Raw genomic sequence first — 26,906 nt, forward strand, 5'->3', positions numbered from 1 at the left:
TTACGCATTTTGCCACATATACATAAACTTTCCTTCTATTACCAACACATGTTTTGTTCACAAACAATTGATCAATTGACCCATTTTGCTACCGCTATCACAACTCCGCAACATGGGCAAATAACATTTATAGATGTGTAAAGAAGCCCAATCTGATACAAGGAATCCGTTTGGATTACAGAGAGAATGAAGACAAACTAATACAAGACATAACCATTTTTGTTCAGCAAAATCCAGATTTAACTTTTCAACATGATAAAATGATTAAAAAAATTCATCTTCAGTTGGCCAAAAATCAAGTTTTACAAAGGAGTCATAACACAACTAGGTGGCTAAATTGCATTTCCGGTACGTTTTGCATACCTTGGAAGTTCTAACCACATGATTTGTACCACATATCAAACTCAATATCGAAAGGAACACTACATTTGAGATCCGTATGTTCTTCAAATTCATTTCAACTTAGATTTTTTTGAGCTTTTAAGAGGTTTTGCGACAGGACGGGGCGGAGGTTTTGCAGCAGCTTTCTGGAAATTATACTTGACGGAAGAGAAGGCACAAAGGACGGCAATTAGCATGGTTGGGTACACATAAACTGATCTTGTGGGATCAGTGTTTACCGGCTTTCCAAGAAGCCCCTCCTTAACGAGTCCCCATACAATTAGAAGAGTTCCAAACATGCTCATTCTTTGTGGTTTTAGTAAACCGATAAACGCCCCTGCTACAGAGAAGTAGCTTCCTGCAAGAACCTGGAAAGAAAGTAGTTATATTAGTGGCTACTTATGAACCAATTGTTAGAGCATTAGGTATGGATGCAGAATGCAAAACCAATTCAACGCTACATTAGCTTTCATCATTTCATCATGTTTTGGCCGTTATGGACGCAGAACCACCCAGGATGCAGAACGTATTTTTTATTTAAATTATCACATTTTTTTCAACTATGTTTTATTAAATAATATATTAATAAAAGTATAATACTAATATATATAACGAAACATTAATAATAAAAAAGTGTATGTAAAAGTATATAAAATGACACCTATATAAATTTTTATGTACACTCTTCGGAATATTTATGACGCCTAGATAAGCTTTTATGTACATATCTATATCTATACTACATTATAAAACATTTACTCCCTTTATTTTTTCAACTTTAAGTAGTTGAAAACCCCAAAATACCTCTATCACTTATTCATAATACCCTTCGAAGAAATTATAAAAATTATATGGGAGTTTTTAAAATTTCATACTCTTTCATTAGAGATGTCATTCGATATACTTTCGACGAATTTTTTAATCCGTGGGCGGAGCCCGTACGGCTAAGGCATTTGGCTATCACACTCTATGACCTATCACCTCCTATGAACTATCACACTCTATACCTATCACCCATACCATCTCACCGCCGCAACGTGCGGGTACTTTCTCTCGTATATGTATTAAATAAATTTATCTATCTTTTAAAAAAAGAATAAGTCGAAGGGTAAGAAATTAACATAAAGTTATGCTATAAAACATGTCATAAAATTAGAATGCCATCAAATGATTTAACTCTATCCTCTATATTCCTTCTAGTGTAATCTAAATTTCGATTGTTTAAATTCTTATCTTTTACCTCAAAGGAAATTATGGTAATCTATTTTATGGAATAAAGACTCATCAATCCATCATCCTATATTAAATAAACATCATGCTATATAAATAAATAATAACCCATGTGCACCGAATTTATATTTCACAAAAGTCCAAGAAGAAATTTGAACGCCGAGCATCGGCATATTCATGAAGAACCCCGATCAAGAATTCCGCATAGAATGGGAAGTTATGGAAAAGTGGACGCTGTCGGCTGCCAAGTCATTATTTGGGGTCGGCATCAAGAGACCATACCCCATGCTCTTTTGACCCAAGAAGAATTGGATCGAGGAATCATAAAAATGAGCAAAAAGGTTTACATACAAAACCTTTGTCAAAGAAAATTAGAGATGGTGATTTCAACCCATTGGCTATCAATGAGTCAGGTTAGGTTCTCCTATATCTCAAAGGGGTTAAATAAAAATTTCTCAAGAAAAGAAACATATCAACGAGGTCAAAAGTTGAACAAAAAACTATATATTTATGAATTGAATACTCAATTATCATACTAATATTGTTTTGTAAATACTCGAGTAATTAACACATTAATTTTTTTTTTAAACGAAAAATCAAAACCACAATTAACACATAAGTATGGAAACGACAATTATATTAAAATTATGAAACTATAGTAAGATGCAAGAATAGACAAACACTACGCACTCTACCACATAATAAAGCATTTGGGCTAAAATCTTAAATTCTGAATTTTTTTAAGAACAAGGGATATTACTACAATACCCTCGCTAAAAAATGAAAAAAATTTAGTCAAATTTTTTCATCCTTAAATATTTTAACAACAAATAAGAAACACAATCTAGATATACCCGTGTGTAACATAGCCAAAAGCCATTAAACAAAACTTTTTCCTTTGCATCTTGATCACTTTTACTTTTCTGTTATTTTGTAACCTACGACCATCACTCCTAGCTGCATGTACTAACTGAAATCTTTGTATTTTATTATTAAATTTGGTGTACACTTGAGTTTGAATTTTTTTTCAGAAACCATCAATCACCATGCATTTTACACGTACTTTTCTAGTAATATATTTAAGTAAACAAGACACAACAAGTTTGATTATTTGCAGGTCATACCTATTCTGTCCCTTTTCAGCCATATTATAAGTGACCAATTTCAACTCAGACCAGTTTTCACCCCATATACTTCGCAACCATCTTGTCATCTTAAAGAAACATTTGCGCAAAACGCCATAACGGGGAAGAATGTATGAAAATACAAAGATCATAATGCAGAGAAAAGGTCCTTAATATCTTAGCAATAATAATTGCTCCAATGAAAATAGACAATGTTCTTATATTGGCCCCTGTCACGAATGGCCGGATCTACACTATATAAAGCTGGGTCATCTATATTATTCCGGGTATAAAATTATTTCAGATGGCATTCATGGCATGTACATATAATTGTAAGCACCTACTTTAAATTTGGACTGGGACCTACTTTAGACTGTATCTAAGACACCTTGGAATTCAAATTAACATATTAACCATTAAGTCAGTCATGTATTATCTGAATGCGACAATAGAGATGGATATTACTTATTTACACAGAAATGTGCTGATTAGGACCATAGTAGATATCTAGCAGGTCAAATGGGTTGAACGGTTGAAAGGGACCGAAAGTCTATGTAAATGCTTTTAAGTTACAAGTTACAAACTCTTAAACTACCTTATGCAAAAAGTTAGGCTGACATAGCTTTTCAATGTTATCTAAAACATAACTACTAAGCATATCAGAGCAACATTAGAATGTTGTTGGGGCATCTCAGCCGGCTTTCACCTGTATACATAAATTACCCTTCTGATACAAACCCGTAAACCCCTTTGTCCGGCCCATTATGCTAGCGACTACCAAGTCTGATAGGCCAAATTTGGGAAACGTCTAAAGCCTTAAATTAGGCAAGCGTTAATAGAGAAAGGATATGGCAAAGTTAAATAGAACAAACCTCCAAACGTTGTAGATCAGGCATTGCCGAGGCTACTTTTATCTCAGTTAGGTTGTACTTGTCTAGTACACTACTCCAGCTCGGAACACTCATATTGTAGATTAAATCATTAAAAAGGGCCCCTGGGTAAAGAAGGGTCTTAACTGCAGCTACTGGAAAGACTTCACTTGCGACCAACTGGCTAGATGTAACATGGATAGGCGTCGTACACATACCCGATCTACATGGTATCCTAAATTTACGAGCAAAAGATAAGTTACAGAATCTCATCTTTTTAGTATAATATACATGCTATCATAATCATGAAGTTAGAAAAAGGAAAAAAAAAAAGAAGCTAATAACCAAGCAAAATAAACATTTTGCTTATGATTGTCATAAACAATAAGCAACGGCTGCACACAGCACACTAGATGAATATATAACACACCTAACAACGATGACTACAAATGAATCTAATGCACCAAATTCAATGACATATAAAGAACTAACTTTGAATTGAACTATTCTAGAATGAGATATTTTTCATTTCTTTTGAATGTCTCAAAGATGAAAGTCTTATGAGATAGAGGGATAATAAAAATGATGGTTTGGTTCATTAACAACGATTCTAGAATGTGTTTCCTAATGATGATAAGGATAACATTCACAAACCATTTAATCTGAGTAACACATATTTATGTGTTACTTGGCAACAGATGCTCAGATTTGAAGAATGGTGATTCATAAAGATGTTTAGTTCTATGACGATATCTCTGCAAGGTTTTTTTATTTATTAGTATAACCTCCCTCTTGATTGTATTTCAAAACAAGCCAATATCGTACAGTTCTATTAGCAGCAGGTTGGCTTGGACTCGGTATTTGTATACTAATGTGATGTGATTAGTTACCATTTACCAACAGCAAGCAAGTTCAAAAGGCACCTACATATAATTAAGAGCAGATATAACAGTGGTACACAAGGTTGCCATTCCCTATTCAAAGACAAAGAATCATGGTATATAGTATATACACACACGCAGAAAACTAAAACAACCGTTCAGGTAATTTTGATGCATGAAGGGTCAAGGAAAGTGAAAAAACCCGGAAAAAATGATTCTAGAAGTAGGCTGCAACTATTTATCCTGAGTGGTGCCTTTCTTTGTTTTTCATTTTATTGTAAATATATTCACTCTTCTTTACTTTGTAGAGATCATAAATTCTTTTGCGATGTTTCATTACAATCAAAGTTCTTAAAAGTGCTGACATGGAGCTTTTTGATCAAGAAACCAACTATTCTATTAATGCTTGATCACGTAAATGATTATTAGGAAGACAATTTAATAGAAGTTAAAAAAGGGTCAATTAAGCAAGTAACTTATAAATCGATGCATGTTATGTAACTGTGAGAAGCAACATGCTGGAGTTATGTTATTTTGACATAATTTATCTTCTCTAATACAGATACTGTTATTCGATTGTTACAACCACTTAGGATGGGACCTCTCCAAGTTAAGAAAAAAGTATCAATGAAAACAAGCTGAGAAAAGTCACCACATTCGATTGGATGACTAGTTGCTACAAAAACACTATAAGCAACTCCTAGTGGATGATTATACAGCCCCACTAACGACGCAACCAATGCCAAGCGATTGACAGTGTTTTGTGAAGGGTAAAGCTGCTAAAGCTACATTTTTAATCCCCGAGTTTCTTAAGGCCCCAAAATTGAGCACTTAAAATATAAGGACTTAAAACCAATCCAAGAAACTTATTAGCATAAAAAGGCCTCATTTTCAAAGTTCCTTTTAGGCCACTAAAGTCTTAAGACGCCCCTTGCGATCAAGTAATGATCTTTAATATATTGATGACAACAGTAGCTAGAGCTAGAGCTAAAAATGAAGAAAAAAAAAAAACACCAACCAAGGCAAATATCGGTTCAGTCATATGATATATAGAAACTTGAATGTCTAAATTATATCACAATGTGACACGCAAATGAAATCCTTTAAGTTTATGGTTTCTAAAGTGAATCTAACAGCATATTTTCACACATCTTTGTTCGATAACTTATACTAAAATATAGTTTTCTCTAGGGGTGTAAATGAGCCAAACTACTCATGAACTACTCGATTTCGACTCGCTAAAATCTCGAATCAAGCAGATCCTAAACAAGCTCGAGCCGAGTTCGAGCATAATGCGGAGATCATTTAATAATCAAGCTCAAGGGCCCAAACAAGCTTAAACAAGCATCTTATCTAATACATATAAAATAATCTAATATAATTTAATTAGTAGATATTATTATTATATTAAAATTCATAACTAATATTGCTAAAAAATTGTTACTTCTATGTATAATTTGTTTTAAAATAATGAATATACAAAAACTACTTATGAGCCGAGCTCGATATTTACTCATAAGACTCGAAACGTTATTAGTAGCATATAAGAAAAAGATCTATATAAATATGTAAGTAATAAAAAAAAAAAAAAGATAGTGAATAGAAATAAGATAATAGACCTGAAAAAAGGAATCTGAAAGATGATGAGAAAGAAGAACAAACGCGATGCGTGTATCGGTAGATTTGAAAACTTCGCCATTGATATTGATATTGATAAATAAATATATAGATACAGATAGATAGATATATATAGAAGAAGATCGCAACTGGAATTCAACTTTTTATATTATGCGTACTCATCAGTCATCACGCTCTTGTTGGGTTTTTTATATTTGCGAGTTTATCAACAAATTTGTTTCAACAACAAACAACAACAACATGACCCAATCTCTACGCAGGGTATGGGGAGTTAAACTGTAGACAGTCTTATCTTTACACAAAGGTAGAGAGACTGCTTACAAAGGGACCTCCGGCCACAAAAGAGTACAAGACGGAAAATAAGAAATATTTAGAAAATCATACTTGTCTGTCGAGACTCTAAAAAGAAAAAATACATGTCTGTTGGGTCCGGCTACTATGCGGGTCGAACGTTTATCACTCATGCGTCCAACCGATATCTTAGAAACATGTTTGACAATACAAATACAAATACGAAAGCAACCATATTGGGCATATTAAACAACATAAAAGTAGCAAACTAATACGTAACTCGAAGAAGTAGTAGGAAACAACAAGACAAACATACAAATAAATAAGAAATGACAAAACCTGAAAAGATCCCGATTGAGCCAAGGTAGTAACTACTTCTAAACAACCTATGGAAAAAAGGACCTTAGGCCACCTAGCTATCCTAATCCTAATCCTCTCACTTGCTCTTCTAAACCAATAAACTAGTCCTAAACCTCTAGTCCTCTATATAAACTCTCATTGGTCATGTCCTCCGACAACCATCTTGGGGAAAACAAACACAAGAGTAACCTCCCCCTCGGTTTAGGCCTCTCGAGACTCAAGGCCAAAAACCCCTACGAAAGGTCACAGAGAACCAAAGTCTAAATAAAAAGTCTACTTAATCTAAAACCCATATGCCTTACCCTCGCATTCCACTACCTCTACCTGGAAGCTCCTCTAACGCATTCGGAATTCCGTACTTCCAACTCCATCTACCTACCACTCTTCCTGTCACGTCAAAGTACTCTGTAGCGTAGCTAAGCCACTTCTCTAGGCCAAACCCTCACAAACCTCCTTTGGCAAGGCAATATGGGAAAAGAAGACTATCTAGGTCGCCCAAAAGTCCTACCCTAACCTACTATTCTACTCTAATCCTAGTTCTCATGCCGTCCTATCTGACGTCATGTCCTCCGACAGACCAAGTTCAATTAGATCCTTCGCTAATCGATCCCCCCACCTCATCTTTGGTCGTCCCCTTCTTCGTATGCCGTCCACGTGAATAGACTCCGCTCTCCTTAGTGGTGCAGTTTCATCCCTTCTCCTAACATGGCCAAACCATCTCAAGCGCTCTTCCCTTAGCTTGTTAATGATGGTCCTTACTTCAAGTTCTGCTCTAAAAACTCCCGTCGGGATCCTGTCTGCTAAGGTCTTCCCGCAAGTCCACCTTAACATCCTCATCTCATCCACCTCTATTCGAGCCGCTTGGGCTTTCGTCATCGCCCAACATTCTGACCCGTATAGCATAGTCGGTCTAATAGCCACTCTATAGAACTTCTCTTTCAGCTTTAGCGGGATCCTCTTGTCGCACATGACTCCCGTAGCTGCTCTCCACTTCATCCATCCGACTTGGATTCGATGTGTCACGTCTTCGTCTATCCCACCCGATTTGTGGGCATATTCTAAAGACTCCTTTGGACGCAATATGTGGCCCCCAATGCTAATAACCTCATCCCCATTTTGTCTTATCTCCTGGTTATCGAAGTCACATCTAAGGTATTTTGTCTTCTCTCGGCTCATGCACAAACCATGGTCTTCAAGGGCTTCTCTCCATTTCTCTAGCCTCTGGTTTAGTTCCTCTGTCGATCTCGCTATTAGCGCAATGTCATCGGCAAAAATCACACACCACCGTAGTTCCTCCTCTAGGCCCCTGGACAATTCGTCTAGGATCAACGTGAAAAGGTATGGGCTAAGCGCCGAACCCTGGTGTAGGTCCATATCTACCGAGAAAAGTTCTGTGTTCCCCACAGGGGTTCGAACACCGGTCCTTTCCCTATCGTACATATCCCTAATAACCCTAATGTATCTCCCCTTAACCCCTTTCGCTTGTAGCGTCCTCCAAATCAGCTGTCGTGGTACACTATCATATGCCTTTTCCAAATCTAGGAAGGCACAGTGTAGCGCTTTTTTGTCTTTCCTTATAGTTCTCCATAAGGCTTTTGGTGATATGAATAGCCTCCATTGTCGACCTACCTGGCATAAAACTAAATTGGTTCTCTGCCACCTTTGTAACCCTTCTAAGCCTCATATCTATCACTCTCTCCCATAGCTTCATGGTATGACTTAGGAGTTTAATGCCCCTATAGTTACTACAACTCTGCACGTCCCCCTTGTTCTTATAGATAGGTATGACCTCGCTAAGTCTCCATTCTTCTGGCATTTTTGCACTTGTCCAAATCTTGTTAAAAAGGCTTGTCAGCAATCTTATCCCCACATCTCCCAAGCATCTCCATGCCTCGATAGGAATTTGGTCTGGACATGTTGCTTTGTTTCTCCCCATCTTCTTTAGGGCGAGCCTTACTTCCTCTTGGCTGATCCTCGGAGTATCGTCGTCGTCGCAACATATGTCTAAGTGAGTACCGTGATCGATTCCTCCTTCACTTCGCCCCGACTCTCTTCTATTAAACAGGTTGGCGAAGTACTCTTCCCATCTTTTCCTAATGTCTTCTATCTTCACAATGCTCCGTCCGCTTTCATCCTTAATATAGATGACGTCTCCTAAATCCCTATATATTTGTATTTCTTTCTTTTAGTCCCCCCTAAAAAACATTTAACTCCTTGAACATAAATACTTATTTAATCTTAATTTATATTTAAACTCAAAAGGACACGATAAAATCTGAGCTCAATAGACTTGTGAAAAAAACTGTTGCGAGAGGATTGTTCTTGAATGTGGTTGCTTTCCATAAATTATGATCTAAGTACTTATAGGCAATGTAAAACGCCTATAACAAGTATCATCATTCGATTAAATCTACAACATAGAGAATGTGGACAACGACATTTATGAATTTGAATTTTGTCTGATGTTCATATCAACTAATGGCATATTGGACATTTGTAGAGAGCTTTTCTTAACTTGAAATCTTTTAAATCCCATGTTGACCTTTTTTATGTTTCGATTGTCCGACGATTGTAAAATGTACAGCTCGTGAGTTATTTTCATCTCATACAATGTTAGGTGTTTTCAAGTTGATATTTATATGCAACATATGTTTATATCTTTTAAATTTAATCTTCAATTTGGCTAAGTGTTATGAATCTTTGTCCAAAAACACAACTTCCATATAATATATCTATACTCCTTTAATAAGCAAACTACCTCACCCTTTTTTTTAACACCTCTACCTTTAAAATGTCTTTTATGCCCTCCTAATTTACACTACCCTATTTTTTCTCCATCACGCTCATTACACACACATACGTTCATCCGATTTCCGATTTTCTCTCCCTCCCCCCTTCTCTGATTTTCTCCCCCCATAAACACCATCCACCACCTCCCCAAATACCACCATCCACCGCCGCAATCCACCTTTTATGTACGCTATCCCCCCATAAACACCATCCACCACCGCCCCAAAAACCACCATCAAACCACCATCCACCGCCGCCGGCTTATTTTTTTTTCCCTTTTTCATTGCCGCCGCCCCACAAACCACTATCAAACCACCGGCGTTTTTTTTTATTCCCCGCTGCATCGCACGGGTACAACGCTAGTTTACATACATGGAAACTTAATTTTAATACAAGAATATATATGTAAGCCGAAACCTAGTTCCACTTAAAAAAACCTTAGATTGAGCCGAATTTAAACATTTCTATCAACAAATCTTACGAATTTGTGACTAGGACTTAGACAACCTTTTAATCAATTCCTATGCATATACATATAAATATATTAAGATTCTTAGCTTATAGCTATTTTTCAAATAAAATACTTAATATGGATTGCAAAATGATCGACATAACACAACAGGTTAAACACGAGTTCAACCTTTTAACACAAATGAGCATGGTACCTGCGTAATACGGTGACAGTAGTGGGGAAGACAATCTGCTTTATTAGGGATTTTGGGTAGTTATGTAAAGAAAAAAAAAGACAAAAAAGTTCAAGGGCAAATAAGGTATTTCAAAGACAGAAATATTTAATAGGGGAGATTTGCTTTATTAGGGAGTTGAGATTATTAAACACATCAATCCATAGGGTATGTTTGACAAAACTAGTTATAGCTCGTAACTATAACTTTTAGTTGGAATTATAGGCTGTAAATTTTAAGCAAAGCTCTTAACTAAAACTTTTATTTTTCAAAGGTGTTTGGTGCAATAACTGCATATTAAAATTATAAAATGATCATAAAAGACAAAATATTATAACAATAAAAATGTCATTATATATAAGTAAATGCAAAAAAAAGATACACTTAAAAAAGTAAAATCAAACATAAAATGATGATTAAAAATCATTGACGTCGTGCATCTCATATTAAATCAGTAATTTCATCTCGAATATGTTTTATCTCATTAGACGTCTTTCAAAGAAGTTTTTGAAGTTTGTTTTATGATCATATTGTTTCATTTTTTAGGAGTTTCTTTTTTAAAACGTAAAGCTAAAGGTCATAATTTTTTTTTTTTTGAAAAGATTGTATCAATCAAAGCCTAACCTGTCATTTGTCAACTCAAACGCGATAGATTTTTTTTAACACAAAGTTAGTTTTTTCTTCTTTCTAATAGTTTAGTACTCGTAAAACTTTGGGTGGCATTTGGGTACATTTTCCAAACTTATAGATTAGATTCCATTTTCATTTCATTTTTCATCATCCAAAAACAAGTACCCACATTTCTTGTTCCTTTCATTCATGGCATCATCATCAGCATCAGCTCTTCTTCAGTTTTGTACAATTCAATTTCATTCGTATACACAACGTGTCTTCCACGCGCCACCTACCGTCTATATAAACCTCCGCCCATTATCTTCTCGGTGCTCCGTCATTACATGTGCTCGCCGTCGTACTACCAACAGCAGCTCTTCAATATCCAGAAAAACCAGCAAAAAGGTCCTTACTTCAATTCATTTCCATATTTTTTCTACTTTTTTTTTTTAATGCAAAATTGAGTTTCTATTTTTTATTATTAAGAAGGGCCCTAAAAAAGTTAGTATATATTTATATAAATTTCCCAATTAGAAGTTCAGTTTTTGCGAAAACATAATTTCAAATTTTTTTTTTTTTAAAAAGATAACGAATCTTCAAATAATTCAAGTTTCTCAATTCAGGAACTAACTTTAGTGTTAAAAAATCATTGTATTTTCTTTTTTTTTGCTGATAGATAAACTTTTGCTCTATTTTTGTTCGAATATATATTTTACATTCCCCGTAAATTATGTAAATACATTCAGAATGTTGCCCTATTATATATAACAACCTGCTTTTAGGTTTTCTTTGTTTTATGCCTTATTTTTTTACTTTTCGCATTTTATAAAAGTTTCATTTTTAACCGATATCCCAAAAATTCGATAAAATTTTTGTTAACTCGTATATGATGACGCATGTTTTAGTTTGTAAACCGTGGTAGGTATGCTAGGATTCTCTAAAAAAAGTTGGATAAAGTTTGAAAATTCCAAATGTAAGTCATTATCGAATTTAACTTATGTCACATTATTCTTGCAAGCAAATTTATATCATGCCATATCCAGTTCGACAAGAGTTTTGCGGTTTTATCAAAAATTTTGTTACTCGTACTAGATTGTTAAAAAGGGACAAGTTTTAGCTGTATGATGAGTAAACAAGAAATGATAGAAATACGTAAGTTGTCTCGTTTTGGACAAAATGAAAAGTAGGTTGATATTTTAAATAAGAAGCCTTGTGATAAATATTATTGTTGGTTTTTGTTTAATTACTTGATTGTATATGTGTGCGTGTTTAAACATTTATATATACTGTTTTTGTGCAGCAAGGTTTTGGTCAAAAAACTGTTGGTAAGGAGGAAGATATTGAAGAGGATGCATTTGAAGCACTTTTTAAGCAGCTAGAGGAGGATCTTAAAAACGATGGCTTATCATTTGATGACGATGATGACGAGATAAGTGAGGAAGATCTTATAAAGCTTGAACGTGAGCTGGAGGAAGCACTAGCTGACGACGAATTGTTAGGATTGTTTAATGATGATGCGGAAGATGATGAGAAAGTTGAGGTGGAAATCAAAAGCAACAAAGTGTTGAATAAAAAAGGTACAACGGTCAGTGAAGTAATTGAGAAGGAAGTTGAATTTAACAAAGTAATAGAAGTGGAAGCGAAGCACCAAAATCAAAGCGAGTGGGAAGGTGAAATTGAAGAAGACAGAGATGAAGATGATGTAGATGAAGAAGAAGAAGGACCACTGGAGCTTAAAAGATGGCAGCTTCGGAGATTGGCATATGCACTTAAAGATGGACGCCGTAAGACTAGTGTAAGCGAGTGGGAGATTGGCAACTCTGATGTTATAACTTGTGGTGTTTTTTTTTTATTTTTTTAACAAAACTAGACAGACCACTACATGAATAGCACAATCGTGAAACTAAATGCAAAGGCTGTAATATCTATAGGAACATGGTTAGGCTGGATAAGAATTTTCATTTTGTTGGATCAATAGGGAACCCCTATATAATGTTTCAGAGATCACCCTTATTGCAGTGCAGGGTTTATCTTTATAGGTGTCATCACAGATTCATGGTGCTCTGAAGTTAAATATATATATATATATATATATATATATATAATTCAATAGTTATTAGGCAAAGGACATATATATGTTTTCCTTTTTTTATGTGGCGATGAATTCTTTCGTCCACCTAGCAGTTCTTGTTGGATTTATATATTGTTGCAATGCTTGAATGCAGATCAAGAATCTGGCTGCAGACTTATGCCTCGATAGAGCTATTGTTCTTGAATTACTTCGTGACCCCCCTCCGGATCTTCTTATGTTGAGTGCTTCATTACCTGATAAAGCCGATTCAAAGATATTGAAGACTGTAATCACACCTGAGGATGCTGCTCTGTTGGCAAGTGAAAGAGATGCAATAAAAGGTAATACCACCAAAAAGGTTCCGGTTCATGAAATGCAAAATAACTGGTCTGCTCAGAAGAGACTGAAGAAAGTGCATGTTGAGACACTTGAAAGAGTTTATAGACGATCAAAACGTCCCACTGTGAGTGAAATCCTGCTCCTCTAATTTTTAATTGCGTAAATGTGGTTCGCTCAGATGAGTCAAATGAAAAACATTAGCTAAAAAGGGAACGAGTCAATTGGGTCTAACGGGCCATATTGTCGCATGCCGCACATAGACTACTTTAAAAGCATACCACCTCTTAAACTGTTTGCAAAGATTTAGTTAATTTTAAAAATAAATTTGTAGATGTAATGCTATTGTTGTGTGAGTTAGAAGTGGATACAATTTGTAATCATAGTTGAAATTTAAGCTATTTACAAAGATTTTTTTTTTTTTTTTTTTTGGGGGGGGGGGGGGGGAAGGGAATTTGAGGCTGTTAGGCATCTAAGTTGGGTGAAAAACCTCTCACATCCCATTTTTTAAACCATAAAAAACATGGGGGCCCAACATTTATTAAAATATTAATAAATTAGTATGTGAGGGGTTTTTTTACCTAAGTTGGGTGCATAACAGCCCCATACTCACTTTTCCCATTTATAAATAAAGTAAATTGTTTCTACTCTCTAGCTCAACCCCCCAAACCCAATGCATTATAACACATTACTCAACCTGCCATCTTCCCACCGCTAGTAGTTACTGAAGCTGTGTTTTGCATTATGACAATAGATCAAGTCTATATATACTCCTGTATATTACATTTAACCCACTACACTCCAAAAGTTCTTTAAATCAATATAACATTCGTTCCTTAATCCATCACAATGACTCATCTTTTAAATACTTTGTTTATAGTCTTTCAGAGTTTCATCTCAACCACTCATCTTTTCAGTATCCAATCATTTTAATCAATACCATTCATTTCATTAGATTATAAGCGTGTAAGTGTGTAACCCGTACAAATCATTTCACACTGTCAAGTCATTGCTGACCATGAAGTGTTCGGCCCGTCACATTGCGCAGGTAAATGCTTGATGATCTTTCATGTAAGTAGGATAGGTGTATGAAGGTCTATGGTTATATGGGATGAAGTAGTCGTTGAAGCCTGGGCACTTCTTGGTTGAGCATATGTATGATATAACTCTGAAGTCTAAGCCAACTAACTAGTGACATTAATACGTTCAGATATCTAAGGAAAATAAAGAACATGCTAATAGTAGTTTTATTTTCATAGAAAGTTCAATACTTTATTGTTGAAGTGTTCCACTGTATTGCAACATTTCTATATTGGGAAAAGTTGAGATAACTTAGCGTGCATTATCATAACTGCAATAGTTCTTTTTAATTTGGGTTTAAAAGATTCCCTTATTTTGTTCACTGAAAGTTTTAGATAACTAGTTGAAGAATCTTTACAGATAACATTCTAAATTTCATGGGATGAAGCTGCTAAGTGTGGCCCAACTGTCAATTGTGTCACAACTGTTAATTGTGTTTTATGTTAATTGTGTATTTTTTTTGCATTTTAGAGAAAGTTAAATTTTTATTTGTGGTTTTTTGTATTTTATGCAGAATGCAATGATTAGCAACATTGTGCATGTGACGAAAATACCTCGCAGGAAAGTTCTGAAATGGTTCGAAGATAAACGTGATGAAGATGGTGTTCCCGATCGACGTCTACCATATCAAAGGTTTGCTTCTGAATCTATATTAACTTCATAGTTCAAGTTTTCAACACATGCGTCTGAAAATCGGTTCAAAGTCCTATTTAAGTGTTCTCGTATAGTCAAAATCAGAAAAAGAGAAACACCATGCATGTTTTGAATGTCATTACTTTTAACTTTGAGTTCAGTCAACAAAACATTTCCTCAACTATAGCTTTGAGTGAAAGTGTTGCATATGTTGCATGAATATAAAGAGCTTGGTTATGTATCTGGCTGTGATTTGGATTTTGGACTATCGCTATTGAGTTTTTGCTTGTTTATTCTCGATCACTTTAAAGTTGTTTGTACATTCTAAAATGTGGAGGAGGTCAGGCAGGTTGGGTTGGGTTGGGTTGGGTTGGGTAGTGTATCAAAATGGGGGTGGATTAGACAAGCTTTAGATGTGGGTCTGAATATGTTAGGTCAGATTGGGTTGGCCTGTCAACACTTTATAATCCATTTTGGCTTGTAAATAACAAATACAGTATCAGATTTGATTACAAGTAGGTGAAATTTCACTAAAACAACATTCATTTGCATTTGGTCCATTTTGGTAAGCATATTTTGGTTGTCCTATTGCATAGTTAAGCTCTGTTTTAATGGCCCATGTTTGTAAATATGACCAGTGAAGCTGTAACATTGTTAAACCGGCATTTTTTTTATATCCTTTTGTAGTTATTATTATAGTATAATGGCCTGTTCTGGCGATCATACTTTTGTTTTGTATGATTTGGCTAATTATTGTTTTCAACAGGTTATGGTAACGTTTATGGTTTTGATTCAAACAAGCATCCCGTAAGATATGAGTTTCTATTAACGAACACGGTTTTGATTGGATTTTACACATGTTTTGATGTCAATTTTTTTGACCTTTGTCAAAGCATTTCGAACATATTATAATTATTCAAGACATGGTTATTATTTTTAAAATCAAACAAATTCATACATTAGAAACAGAGTTAATTACCATAGTTATAAAAAAGTATGCTAGAGTGTATATTTACGAATGATAAAAAATTCATAATGATAATAATTATAAAAGAAATTAAAAATAATGAACAATAAAAGCATGTGTTGAAACCAAAATGAAACCCAGAGTCTACATTTCAAAAAACTGTGATCTCAAGAGTAATTGCTAAGATGGACCTAAGGCTTCATACATTTCTATATAATTACACTTGTCATAATGTTTAGATGTTAATTTACTAAATCAGAATATAAAGTTTTATTTCCATACAAACTTGAAATATATATTCTCAGACATAAATGTTTCAGGATATCAAAAGCATTGAATGCATGTGTGAAGACTTTTGACTCATTTTACCTGTTTGAGCTATTTGACCGATTATACCTCTTTGAGCTATTTGACTCGTTTCAAGTTTTGCTAATTCTATATATTACGTGTATGACCGGTTACTACCAAAATACCCTTAGAATTAATATGTTATCTATCATTTGGGTTGATACAGTCACCTCTACTAGAATGCATGCCAGGTTTATCATATTACAACATGTAATCGCTCTCATTCAATGCGATAGGGGTGTAAATGTATAATGGGGTCAATTTACAGGTCTTACTTATATTGCTTATGGATATTTCATATTGGTTTATACTTTTTCTTATGGATTTGGACACATTTGGCTTTTATATTTTCACGTTGGCCGTAGCATGATATTTGATGTGAATTAGAGAAACCTTACACTAGTTTCAGTGATAATTATATGCTGTCTACTAGCAAAATACTATACCTTTTGCTGAGTTGGCGAAAAGATATTTTTCCTGACACACAAAGATGTTACGATACTTAAAACAGGAAATTTTCAACTACTGTTAGTAATGGATTTTCCATTATACAGGGAAATGGTATCTAAAAGTTTAATCACATCTTTCTTTTTCGCTTTTTCTTGAGCACATTCATATACTCTGTCACATTTGCAATGAATGTAGGGAAACAGAAGAACATGATTCTGAGACCCATGGGGATGTTATAGAGGTTCAAAAAGCCATTTAGGAGGCAGAGATCTTAATGGATTGCAATATTAACGAAATAGAACCAGTTTATGCAAAAAGATGGTAATAGTAAAGATCATGGACCATTTCAGTATTGTTGCAGTTTTGGTTGTGGTGGAGTGAGAAAAGGTCAGTATAAAGAAAAGCTTGGCGTTTACACCCAAAGATTGTACACACCCTTTTTTTGACAGTACGTGTGGTTGGTACAATAATGGTGGTGATTCAGGTAAATTGAACAACAGTGATAAGTGAGTTTGGACACATGCTATTTTGTGGAATCTGTTGTGAAAATTTTAAGTCTGGTCATCCTCTTCATTGTTACTAATTTACTAGGAACTTTTACCGCGTTTCCCAGCGTGATTATAATGCATATTATATAGACAATTTGTGGTATCAATAGTTAAGATTTATTTCAATTGGTGGTGTTGTAGAGGATGGTGATGTGTTGTGGCGACCGTTGCTCTATGTTGATCTTGCCGAGATACAAACTATATGTATCTAGTAGTATGTGCATGATCTGTTTGGGAAAAAGGTGAAATAGAAGGTTGTTAGCATTCTAAGTTATGGGTATTTTCTTATTGGCAACCATGTTAAATGTTTTCCGAATGATATTTTAGGTCTTAAGTTGCGTATATTGTTTTTGCACGAGTCCTTGTTCTTATATTGAAAGCGGCAAGAAGCTCAATTAATTGTTACATGGTTAAATAGGAAAAGGGTCAATTAGTTGTAAAATAGAAGTACAGGGGGTTTATTGTAAAATAGAGTTGGCGGGAAAGGTTGTTGAGAGTCGGTTACTCTCTGTATATAAATAATTCGTATATCAATAACAATAATCAGTTTTTTGTGTGTGAATCTCTTCTCTCTCTCTCTCTCTCTCAGTTTCTCTCTCAAAATTCTGTTTTAATCGTAACAAATTGGTATCAGAGCTCTAACCGCCGGCCTCTTCTCCGGCGACGGTTCTAGTTATCAGTTTTACTAATTCCGGAAAGTATCTATCTCCGGCGATCATCGGAATCATAGATTCCTCTGTTTTTGATCGGAATTCTGCTAATTACAACGAGCAGTTTCCGTCATTGACTCCTCCTCCGACGGTTACAGGTTCCAAATCCAAAAAGAAGATGACGACTCGCAATCAAGAAGTTGAGAAATTATCAAAGGATATTTCTAGGGTTGATCAATTTGTCAATACAACAAATGACGGTCTGTTAGCTTTGAAGAACATGTTCACGGAGATGCAAAAGCAGTGGGAAGCTAATTTCCAATGATTAGAGAATCAGCGGACGGTGGCAAACGACAGCGATGGCGGTTCCGGTGGCCGTTGGGGAAATAACCGTCTCACAAAGGTGGAATTTCCAAAGTTTGAGGGTGATGACGTGGAGGGATGGTCATATAGATGTCAACACTTCTTTGATTTAGATGAAACACCTGAGAACTATAAGATGCGATATGCTGCCGCTCATTTGGAAGGCAGAGCAGTGTCTTGGCATCTGGCCTACATCAAATCCAGTGGGAAAACACTGCAAGAAATCTCTTGGGAGGAGTATGAGAGATCCATCTCTGCAAGGTTTGCACAAACACTTATAGAGGATGCTATGGGAGCCTTAAAAGCATTGACACAAAGTGGTGAGTTGGATGATTATTGTGATGCTTTTGATTTGCTATTAAACAAAGTAAAACTGCCTGAAGAGTATACTGTTAGTTTGTTTATAGAAGGGCTTAAACCTGAAATTAAGTGCAATATTAGGTTATTTCAACCTGAAATTAAGTGCAATATTAGGTTATTAATTCTGCTTTTAAACCATCTTATACCAGAACAAACACCCTCACTAGTGTAGCCAAACAACCACTGTTACCTAGTCCTCCAACCTCTAAAGCTTTAATCCCCATAAACACTAAGGCTGTGGTTCCAAAAAGAATTAAAAGTAAACTGATGGAGGAAAAAAGGGCAAGAAATGAGTGCTTTTATTGTGATGAAAAATTTACAAATGGGCATAGCAGAGTCTGTAAAGGAAGGAAACAACTGTTTTTAGTTGAGGTTTTAGATGATTCTGAGGAGGAAGTATGTGCAGTTGAAAGGCAGTTAAATACTGTGGTGGAACCAGATTTGGTTCAGAGAGACCCTCAGATCTCTTTAAATGCCATTATGGGAATTCCATCATGTTCTACAATGCAAGTGGTGGGGTCAATAGGAACCAGAAGGTTGCACATTCTGATTGATAGTGGTTCAACACATAATTTCATGAATGAATCATTAGTTTTAAGGTTAAACTGCCACACTCTACAGATTCCTGATGTGAAGGTAACAGTTGCAAATGGTAGAAGTGTGGATTGTATGAGTTTATGTAGGAATTTCAATTGGGGAATGCAAGGTAATAATTTCACAACAGATATGCTACTGATTGAGCTGACAAATTATGACATTGTATTGGGAGTACAACGGTTGGCAACTCTCAATGATATCATTTGGAATTACAAGAACTTGACCATGAAATTTGAGGTAGCTGGGCAGACTTTTGAGTTGAAAGGGGTAGTTCAACAAGGGGTTCAATTATGTTCCATGGAAAAAATGTGCCAATTGGTGGGAAATAAGGAAAAAAATAGTATAGGCTGAGCTTTTTGCTTTACAAGATTTTTCTGCAGAAACTAGTATTGCTAATCCAGTTCTGCAAGGATGTGAAAAGAATGCAGAATTAGACAAATTATTGGATAATTTTGTAGATGTTTTTGAAGTACCAACATGGCTACCTCCACAAAGAAACTGTGATCATAAAATTAAGATCAAGGATGAGAAGATTGATCTCAATTTGAAGCCATACAGATATCCCGGAGCTCAGAAAGACATTATAGAACAAATGACCAAAGAGTTGTTGGACAGTGGAATTATAAGGCACAGTACTAGCCCTTTTGCAGCACCTGTGGTGCTTGTGAAGAAAAAAGATGGCACATGGAGGATGTGTATTGATTATAGAAGGTTAAATGAAGCAACTATCAAGGATGTGTACCCTATTCCATTGATAGAGGAGTTATTGGATGAGCTGCAAGGAGCAACAATATTTTCTAAGTTGGACTTAAGGTCAGGATACCATCAAGTAAGGATGCATGAAGATGACATTTACAAGACTGCCTTTAAGACCCATGAAGGTCATTACGAATTTCTGGTACTTCCTTTTGGTCTCACTAATGCCCCAGCTACTTTCCAAGCTCTCATGAATACTACTTTTAAATCTGTGTTAAGGAAGAGTGCTCTAGTATTTTTTGATGATATATTAGTTTATAGTAAAGGGTGGGATCAACATTTGGAGGATCTCAGAATGGTACTTGAACTAATGAGAGCATATAATTTGAAAGCAAAGAAGTCTAAGTATGCTTTTGCAGCCAAAAAACTTGAATATTTGGGACATATAATTACAGAAGCAGGGGTGTCAACTGATCCCACAAAGATTGAGGCAATACAGAATTGGCCACTGCCAACCACAGTTAAGCAATTGAGAGGGTTCTTGGGTTTATGTGGTTATTACAGAAGGTTTATAAGGAATTTTGGGATCATTGCTAAGCCATTGACGGATATGCTGAAGAAGGACCAGTTCAGTTGGTCTGCGGAGTCCAAGGAAGCTTTTGTTAGCTTGAAAACTACTTTGAGCAAGTCACCAGTTTTGAAATTACCAAATTTTTCGTCCCCATTTATTTTAGAAACAGATGCTTCTGGGAAAGGGATGGGAGCTGTTCTAATGCAAAATGGACATCCCATTGCCTTTTTGAGTAAGACATTGTCTGCCAAACAACAGACATGGTCTGTGTATGAGAAGGAGCTTTTGGCGATTATAATGGCAGTCACGCATTGGAACCATTACTTTAGCCAAATAAAAAACTTTATCATCAAAACCGACCGCCAAAGCCTCAAACACCTGTTAGACCAGAAAATTGTAACCCCTTTACAACAGAAATGGTTGGCCAAATTGATGGGATATAATTTTGAAATAAGCTACAAAAAAGGAGTGGAAAATGTAGTGGTTGATGCATTGTCTAGGGTGGAAGGATTGGCTATTTTATAGATGGGAATAAGTTCAATTAATTCCCTTTTGTGGAACAAATTAATTAGTGCTTGGCAGGATGATGCAGACTGCAAATAACTCATAGACAAGCTGCAACAAGGAGAGCAGATTTCTAATAAGAGTTGGGATGGAAATTTATTGTTGAGAAAAAAGAAGATAATGATTCCCAATGATGCTCAGTTGAGGAAGGACATCATTTCTGCTTATCATTCTTCTGCAGTAGGAGGCCATTCTGGCATTATTCCTACTTTGGCTAAGATTAAGGATCTTTTTTACTGGAAGAAATGTCTTAAGGATGTCAAGCAATTTGTAAAGGACTGCCCTGTTTGCTAGAAAGCAAAATATGAGCCAATTGCTTCTCCAGGATTATTGCAACCATTGCCTACTCCAAAATCCATTTTCACAGATATCTCAATGGATTTTGTTTCAGGTTTGCCCAAGGTTCATGGGAAGGAGACTATCTTTGTGGTAGTAGATAGACTCACCAAATATGCTCATTTCATGCCATTAGCTAACCCATTTACTACTGCTTCAGTTGCTCAAGTGTTTTTAGACACTATCTTTAAACTTTATGGCTGTCCATTGTCAATTGTTTCTGACAGGGACCCCCTATTTGTGAGTAATTTTTGGAAAGAGCTTTTTAGGTTACAAGGGCAGAAAGCCATGTCCTCCTCCTACCATCCACAAACTGATGGCCAAACAGAAGTGCTAAATAGATGCTTGGAGTCTTATTTGAGGTGTATGTGTATGGATGCTCCTTTAAATTGGGTGAAATGGTTTCCTTTGGCTCAATGGTGGTACAACACTACATGGCACTCTACTATCAAGATGACACCTCATGAAGCATTGTTTGGTATTAAACCCAATATTCACATCCCATATATTGCAGGGGATACTACTGTCCAAGCAATGGAGGAGTTGTACAGAGATAGGGAGATTATGATTGTGCAACCGAAGAAGAATTTGGAAATGGCAAGGAATAGGATGAAACAATTCAGTGACCTCAAAAGAAATGATAGAGAATTTGTAGTAGGGGATTGGGTATACGTTAAACTCCATCCTTTTGCTCAAAGAACCTTGAAAACACACTCCAACAAGTAACTTTTTCCAAAAACATTTTTGATTCTGCAGAGGGTAGGGAGTGTTGCTTACAAGTTAGACTTACCCAAAGAGGCTCAAATACTAACACTTTGCATGTCTCACTTCTGAAGAAAGCTCATGGACTGTTACCTACACCTACCCCTTTGCCTGCAGGTTCTAAATTCTTGTTGAAGCCTAAAGCTATTTTGGACAGAGGCATTGTTAAGAAGGGAAATAAGGGAGCAATTAAGGTCTTGGTGCAGTGGGAAGGCTTGTCAATTACTGAAGCCACTTGGGAATTCTTGGATGACATGAAATGCAGATTCCCCACTTTTCAATTTTGAGGACAAAACTTTTTAGAACGGGAGGGTATTGTTACATGGTTAAATAGGAAAAGGGTCAATTAGTTGTAAAATAGAACTACAGGGGGGTTTATTGTAAAATAGAGTTGGCGGGAAAGGTTGTTGAGAGCTGGTTACTTTCTGTATATAAATAATTCGTATATCAATAACAATAATCAGTTTTTGTGTGTAAATCTCTTCTCTCTCTCAGTTTCTGTCTCAAAATTCTGTTTTAATCGTAACATTAATCGTTCAGATATGTCTCTGGATAGGCTTAATGTACGTGCGGTTAAGGCTATATGGAAGTCAAGTATGCTTATTACCAATGGATCCTTAGCAGGCACACACACAATCACTTTCGTTATTGTAACAATGGTGCCCTGATCTTTGATCAACTGAATTCAGAGTCAACTGCTTCACAAGCTTGAATCGACAAAAGCCTACACAAATGCTTATAATGTATCCTCACAGTTAATGTTTTCGGGAAGAATTTAGTCTATGGTAGTGTGCTTTTAGGCTGGACAGAGTGCCTCGGGGAGGGGATAGGTAATGGATCGGTACTGGTTTGAACACCGCCCGTCCAACCGGTATTGGTGGGGTGGGGAGCAAAATGGGTAGCATGGTGCTGGTTTTGTTCCGATGTTGACATATACTATATAGGGTTGGTTAGATTAGGGACTCCTTATTTTAGGGACTGTTAGAGACTCGATCTAGACCGTCCATTTTTATCAGATCTAATCACCACTGATCATCTCCAGCGACATCTCCGGCCATATTCATCTCCGGCGACATCTTCGGCGAGACTTATACATGTGTAAGTACAACTTATGTACTTACACATATTGTACTTACACATGTGTAAGTTGAATAAAAATTATGATTCGGAGCGGGCTTCGCCCTTAAGGATATTCATAAACCAAAGCTGGTGGGGGTGATAGGTCATTGAGAGTGATAGGTTATAGTGTGATAGGTCATAGGGGTGACCGGTGATGGGTGATCTACCTAAAAAAATTGTACTTAAAGTAAGTTACTTAGACATGTGTAAGTCTCGCCGGAGATGGTCGCCGTCGCCGGAGGATCATGGTGGTGGTCGGAGATGATCATGGTGGTGGTGGTCAGAGATGATGGTGGTGGTGGCCGGAGAAGGAGGTAGAAGGAGTCCCTAACAGTTCCCTAAAATAAGGAGTCCCTAATTTAACTTTTCCCTTCATATATATATATATATAATGGTGGTGGTGGTCAGAGATGATGGTGGTGGTGGCCGGAAAAGGAGGTAGAAAGAGTCCCTAACAGTCCTTAAAATAAGGAGTCCCTAATTTAACTTTTCCCTTCATATATATATATATATATATATATATATATATATATATATATAGGGGAAAGATAATTTGAGACCACCTAAAAAAAGTCCAAAAAAAGACCATTAATTTTCGTAACTTATACACCACCATCATCATCTACTACGATATACAAGACTTTTTTGTAAAAATACTAAGACTTTTTCAGCGACGGGCCCACCAGAAAATCATGTGTAAGTTACTTAGACATGTGTAAGTATTACACATGATTTTCTGGTGGGCCCGTCGCCGGAAAGTCTTAGTATTTTTATAAAAAAGTCTTGTATATCGTAGTAGATGATGATGGTGTACAAAAATCAATGGTCTTAGTTAGTCCTAAAATAAGAGGTGGTCTCAAAATATCTCACCCATATATATATATATATATATAGGTTGTAGGTGGTGGATTGGAAATAAAACACACAGGGACAATCCATCTATATATAATATTAAGTAAATTCAACTTTACAATTTATACCTTGAAGTTTAAGTTATTTATAATATTGGTCCAAAGTCTTTTTTTTTTTTGTTTTCTGTACATTATATTATTATTATTTAAAATTACTTTAGTTATTATTTAGAATAAAATCAAATAGAAAGTAAATTGAGTAGAAAAGGGTGGGGAGGGGAAAGGAGGGGCGGGGAGGGCTGGTGAGACATTCATAGCATTAGGGAGCAGGCGGGGAGAAGGAGAAAAACCGGGGAGGGGTGGGGTGGGAAGCGCTCCCCCCACCCTTAGTCTAGATTAAATTTGTTGTATGTTTGTAATTTAGACCTCTAGTACCTTGCTAGAGTGTTCTTTAGTTAATATAAAAATAAAAATTATTTGTCGTTAAAAAAAAAAAGCCTATGATGTAATAGATATTGTTATCAATATATTATAACTTGATATGAAGATAGTGAATCGACTAATACAATGATACGTAACATAAGTGTACATGTTGCGTTAACAAAGTATAAAAAGACATTTCATAATATTTTATAGAAAAAATTAAAATATATTTGTTTCAAATAAAAGATTAGAAATTTTAAATAAGCAGGGTTTTTTTTTGTCAAATATGACATCATAAATGAAAGAAAAAACCTTTTAAAAAATGTGTGATCTCGACACATCATAATCTTTCTAAAAATACTTATAAAAAACAATCCTTCTTTATTATATATAATAAAATATAATATAAAGATAAAGATTTTACTTGCTAAAATAATTATCAAAGTTCATACTAAAAAGTGTGAACTTTTAGTTCTACACACTTTTTTGTGTGGAGAAATTTATACACTTTTATTTCTATATATTTTTACACACAAAAAAACGTGACAAAATTTTTAATTTATTCACACTCATTAAAAGTGTGAACAAATGCAGTATTGTTTGTAGTGCCTATTGCATTAACAAAACATAAAAAGACATTTCATGATATTATATTAAAAAGAATTTACTTTGTTTCTAATATAAAAGAATAAATTTGTAGACATCATAAATAAAATAAAACATTTTGAAGATATTTAATTGGTTATTTATCTTTAAAAAGATTATTAACTAAATATGACATCATAAATAGAATAAAAACACTTTAAAAAAATTTGTTGATATGACACATCATAATTGTTTCTAAAAAAAGTTTAAAAAACAATCATTCTTTATTATTTATACTATATTATAAAGTAGATTTCTCTTAGATTTTCAACATTGAACTTGAAATTTTCAATATTGATTTTAAGTATTTTCCCAAAATGCCCCTTTTATCTATTCTATATTTACTTAAAATAACTACAATATCCTTTCTCTCTTCTCAAATCTCAACCAATCATCTTTTTTCTCTCTCCTCCCTAAATCATTTATTCCTCCAATTTATTCAAAATCTTTTATCTCAAAAACCGTACGTAGATAAATTATAAAAATTGTATGGGTGTTCTTAAAATTTCATGCTATTTCATTAGAGATGTCATTCGATATACTTTCGACAAATTTTTAAATCCGAGGACGGAACCTTACGGCTAAGACATTTGACTATCATACTCTATGACCTAGGAATCACCACCACCATTTCACCGCCGCAAAGCGCGGTTACTTGTTCTCGTATATAAAGATAAAGATTATAATTCTAATTTAAATTTCCTTCTATACAAAACACAAAGATGAGTGTTAACTTGCTTTTATTTCTCCCGTTCTTGGCAATTATATTATACAGACAATGAAAATTTATAATGTTTCAGAAGTTTACTTCTTTCGGTTTATTTTAGTTTTTTAGAGAATTGAAATTTGCATGTTACTATCTGTTCATGTCATCGTATCCTATGCTATCAACCAGACCAATCAATCCATAATGTTATTTTTAGAGTTAATTGCACCATGTGTTTTGTCTATTTAAGTAATATGAGTCTCTCTTTTTCTTTTTTTTTTCTATAATATAATTGTTAAGAGGTTAAGAACTTTTTGTATGTTTATTGTTTAAAAGAAAATAAAACCAGAATAAAAAAAAAAAAAAATCAACCAGACTTAATGGGATGAGTTTTTGTGTTAATAAAACTCATTAACCTTCAAATTAATAGTTATTCCATAGTTTCATAAATCGACAAAATTGGTGCTTTAATTTTTGAAAAAATAAGTTTCAAAAGGATTTTCATAGCAATTTAATGGAAATTAGAAATTTCTCAGATAGGGGCTCTGCCCCTGGATCTTGCTCCCAAGGGCGCTGTTATCACTACCCTCAAGGTCATAATAAATTTAGATAAGTGTATATTTTACACCTCCAAGCCTGTATGATGTCTTATTATGACAATGTTTGTCAAATAAATTAATCCAGTACACTAAAATAACCCAAAAAAAGAAAAAAAAATTATACAAAACTTTCAAAGGGGTGTTTGGTACAATGGAATGGAAAGAGTGGAAATTGAATGAGAAACACTTCTCATGTTTGGTTGTAATGGAGAATGGGAAAGAGACCGAGAATAGGGAATCGTTTCCATTTCCTCAATTCTCTATGAAATGTAGAATTGATGGGAATGAAAATTTTTTAATTTTTTTTTTTGTTTTAGTGATGTTATATGTATTAAATTTGATTATTATTTAAAATTTAGTATTTTTTATATA

At 35.0% G+C, this 26,906-nt stretch overlaps 3 protein-coding genes across 4 annotated transcripts; 1 reads left to right on the plus strand and 2 right to left on the minus strand.

Moving 5' to 3' along the window:
- Window positions 1–261: 261 nt before the first annotated feature.
- Window positions 262–6,288, minus strand: LOC122579016. Its single transcript, XM_043751097.1, has 3 exons — window positions 6,105–6,288; window positions 3,608–3,839; window positions 262–749 (listed from the first exon to the last, which is right to left on the minus strand). The coding sequence occupies exons 1-3, from the start codon at window positions 6,182–6,184 to the stop codon at window positions 453–455; spliced, it is 609 nt and encodes a 202-aa protein (XP_043607032.1). The 5' UTR covers window positions 6,185–6,288; the 3' UTR covers window positions 262–452.
- Window positions 6,289–7,314: 1,026 nt separating this feature from the next.
- On the minus strand, window positions 7,315–8,710 carry LOC122610435. Its single transcript, XM_043783427.1, has 2 exons — window positions 8,404–8,710; window positions 7,315–8,312 (listed from the first exon to the last, which is right to left on the minus strand). Exons 1-2 carry the CDS (start codon window positions 8,708–8,710, stop codon window positions 7,315–7,317), a joined length of 1,305 nt encoding a protein of 434 aa, XP_043639362.1.
- A 2,256-nt stretch (window positions 8,711–10,966) lies between these two features.
- LOC122579105 (protein OVEREXPRESSOR OF CATIONIC PEROXIDASE 3) lies at window positions 10,967–17,418 on the plus strand. 2 transcript variants are annotated; one of them, XR_006320605.1, is made up of 5 exons: window positions 10,967–11,264; window positions 12,160–12,654; window positions 13,085–13,393; window positions 14,222–14,314; window positions 14,861–14,946. XR_006320605.1 is itself a non-coding variant. In XM_043751205.1 (5 exons), the coding sequence occupies exons 1-5, from the start codon at window positions 11,067–11,069 to the stop codon at window positions 17,001–17,003; spliced, it is 1,185 nt and encodes a 394-aa protein (XP_043607140.1). In that variant the 5' UTR covers window positions 10,981–11,066; the 3' UTR covers window positions 17,004–17,418. The 2 variants fall into 2 exon arrangements, 1 of the variants encoding a protein (XP_043607140.1); XM_043751205.1 differs by lacking the exon at window positions 14,222–14,314 and adding an exon at window positions 16,940–17,418 and having other exon boundaries at window positions 10,981–11,264; window positions 14,861–14,979.
- The last annotated feature ends 9,488 nt before the right edge of the window (window positions 17,419–26,906 follow it).

This window comes from Erigeron canadensis, chromosome 8 (assembly GCF_010389155.1).
Source record: "Erigeron canadensis isolate Cc75 chromosome 8, C_canadensis_v1, whole genome shotgun sequence".
In the NCBI taxonomy this organism is placed as follows: Eukaryota; Viridiplantae; Streptophyta; class Magnoliopsida; order Asterales; family Asteraceae; genus Erigeron; species Erigeron canadensis.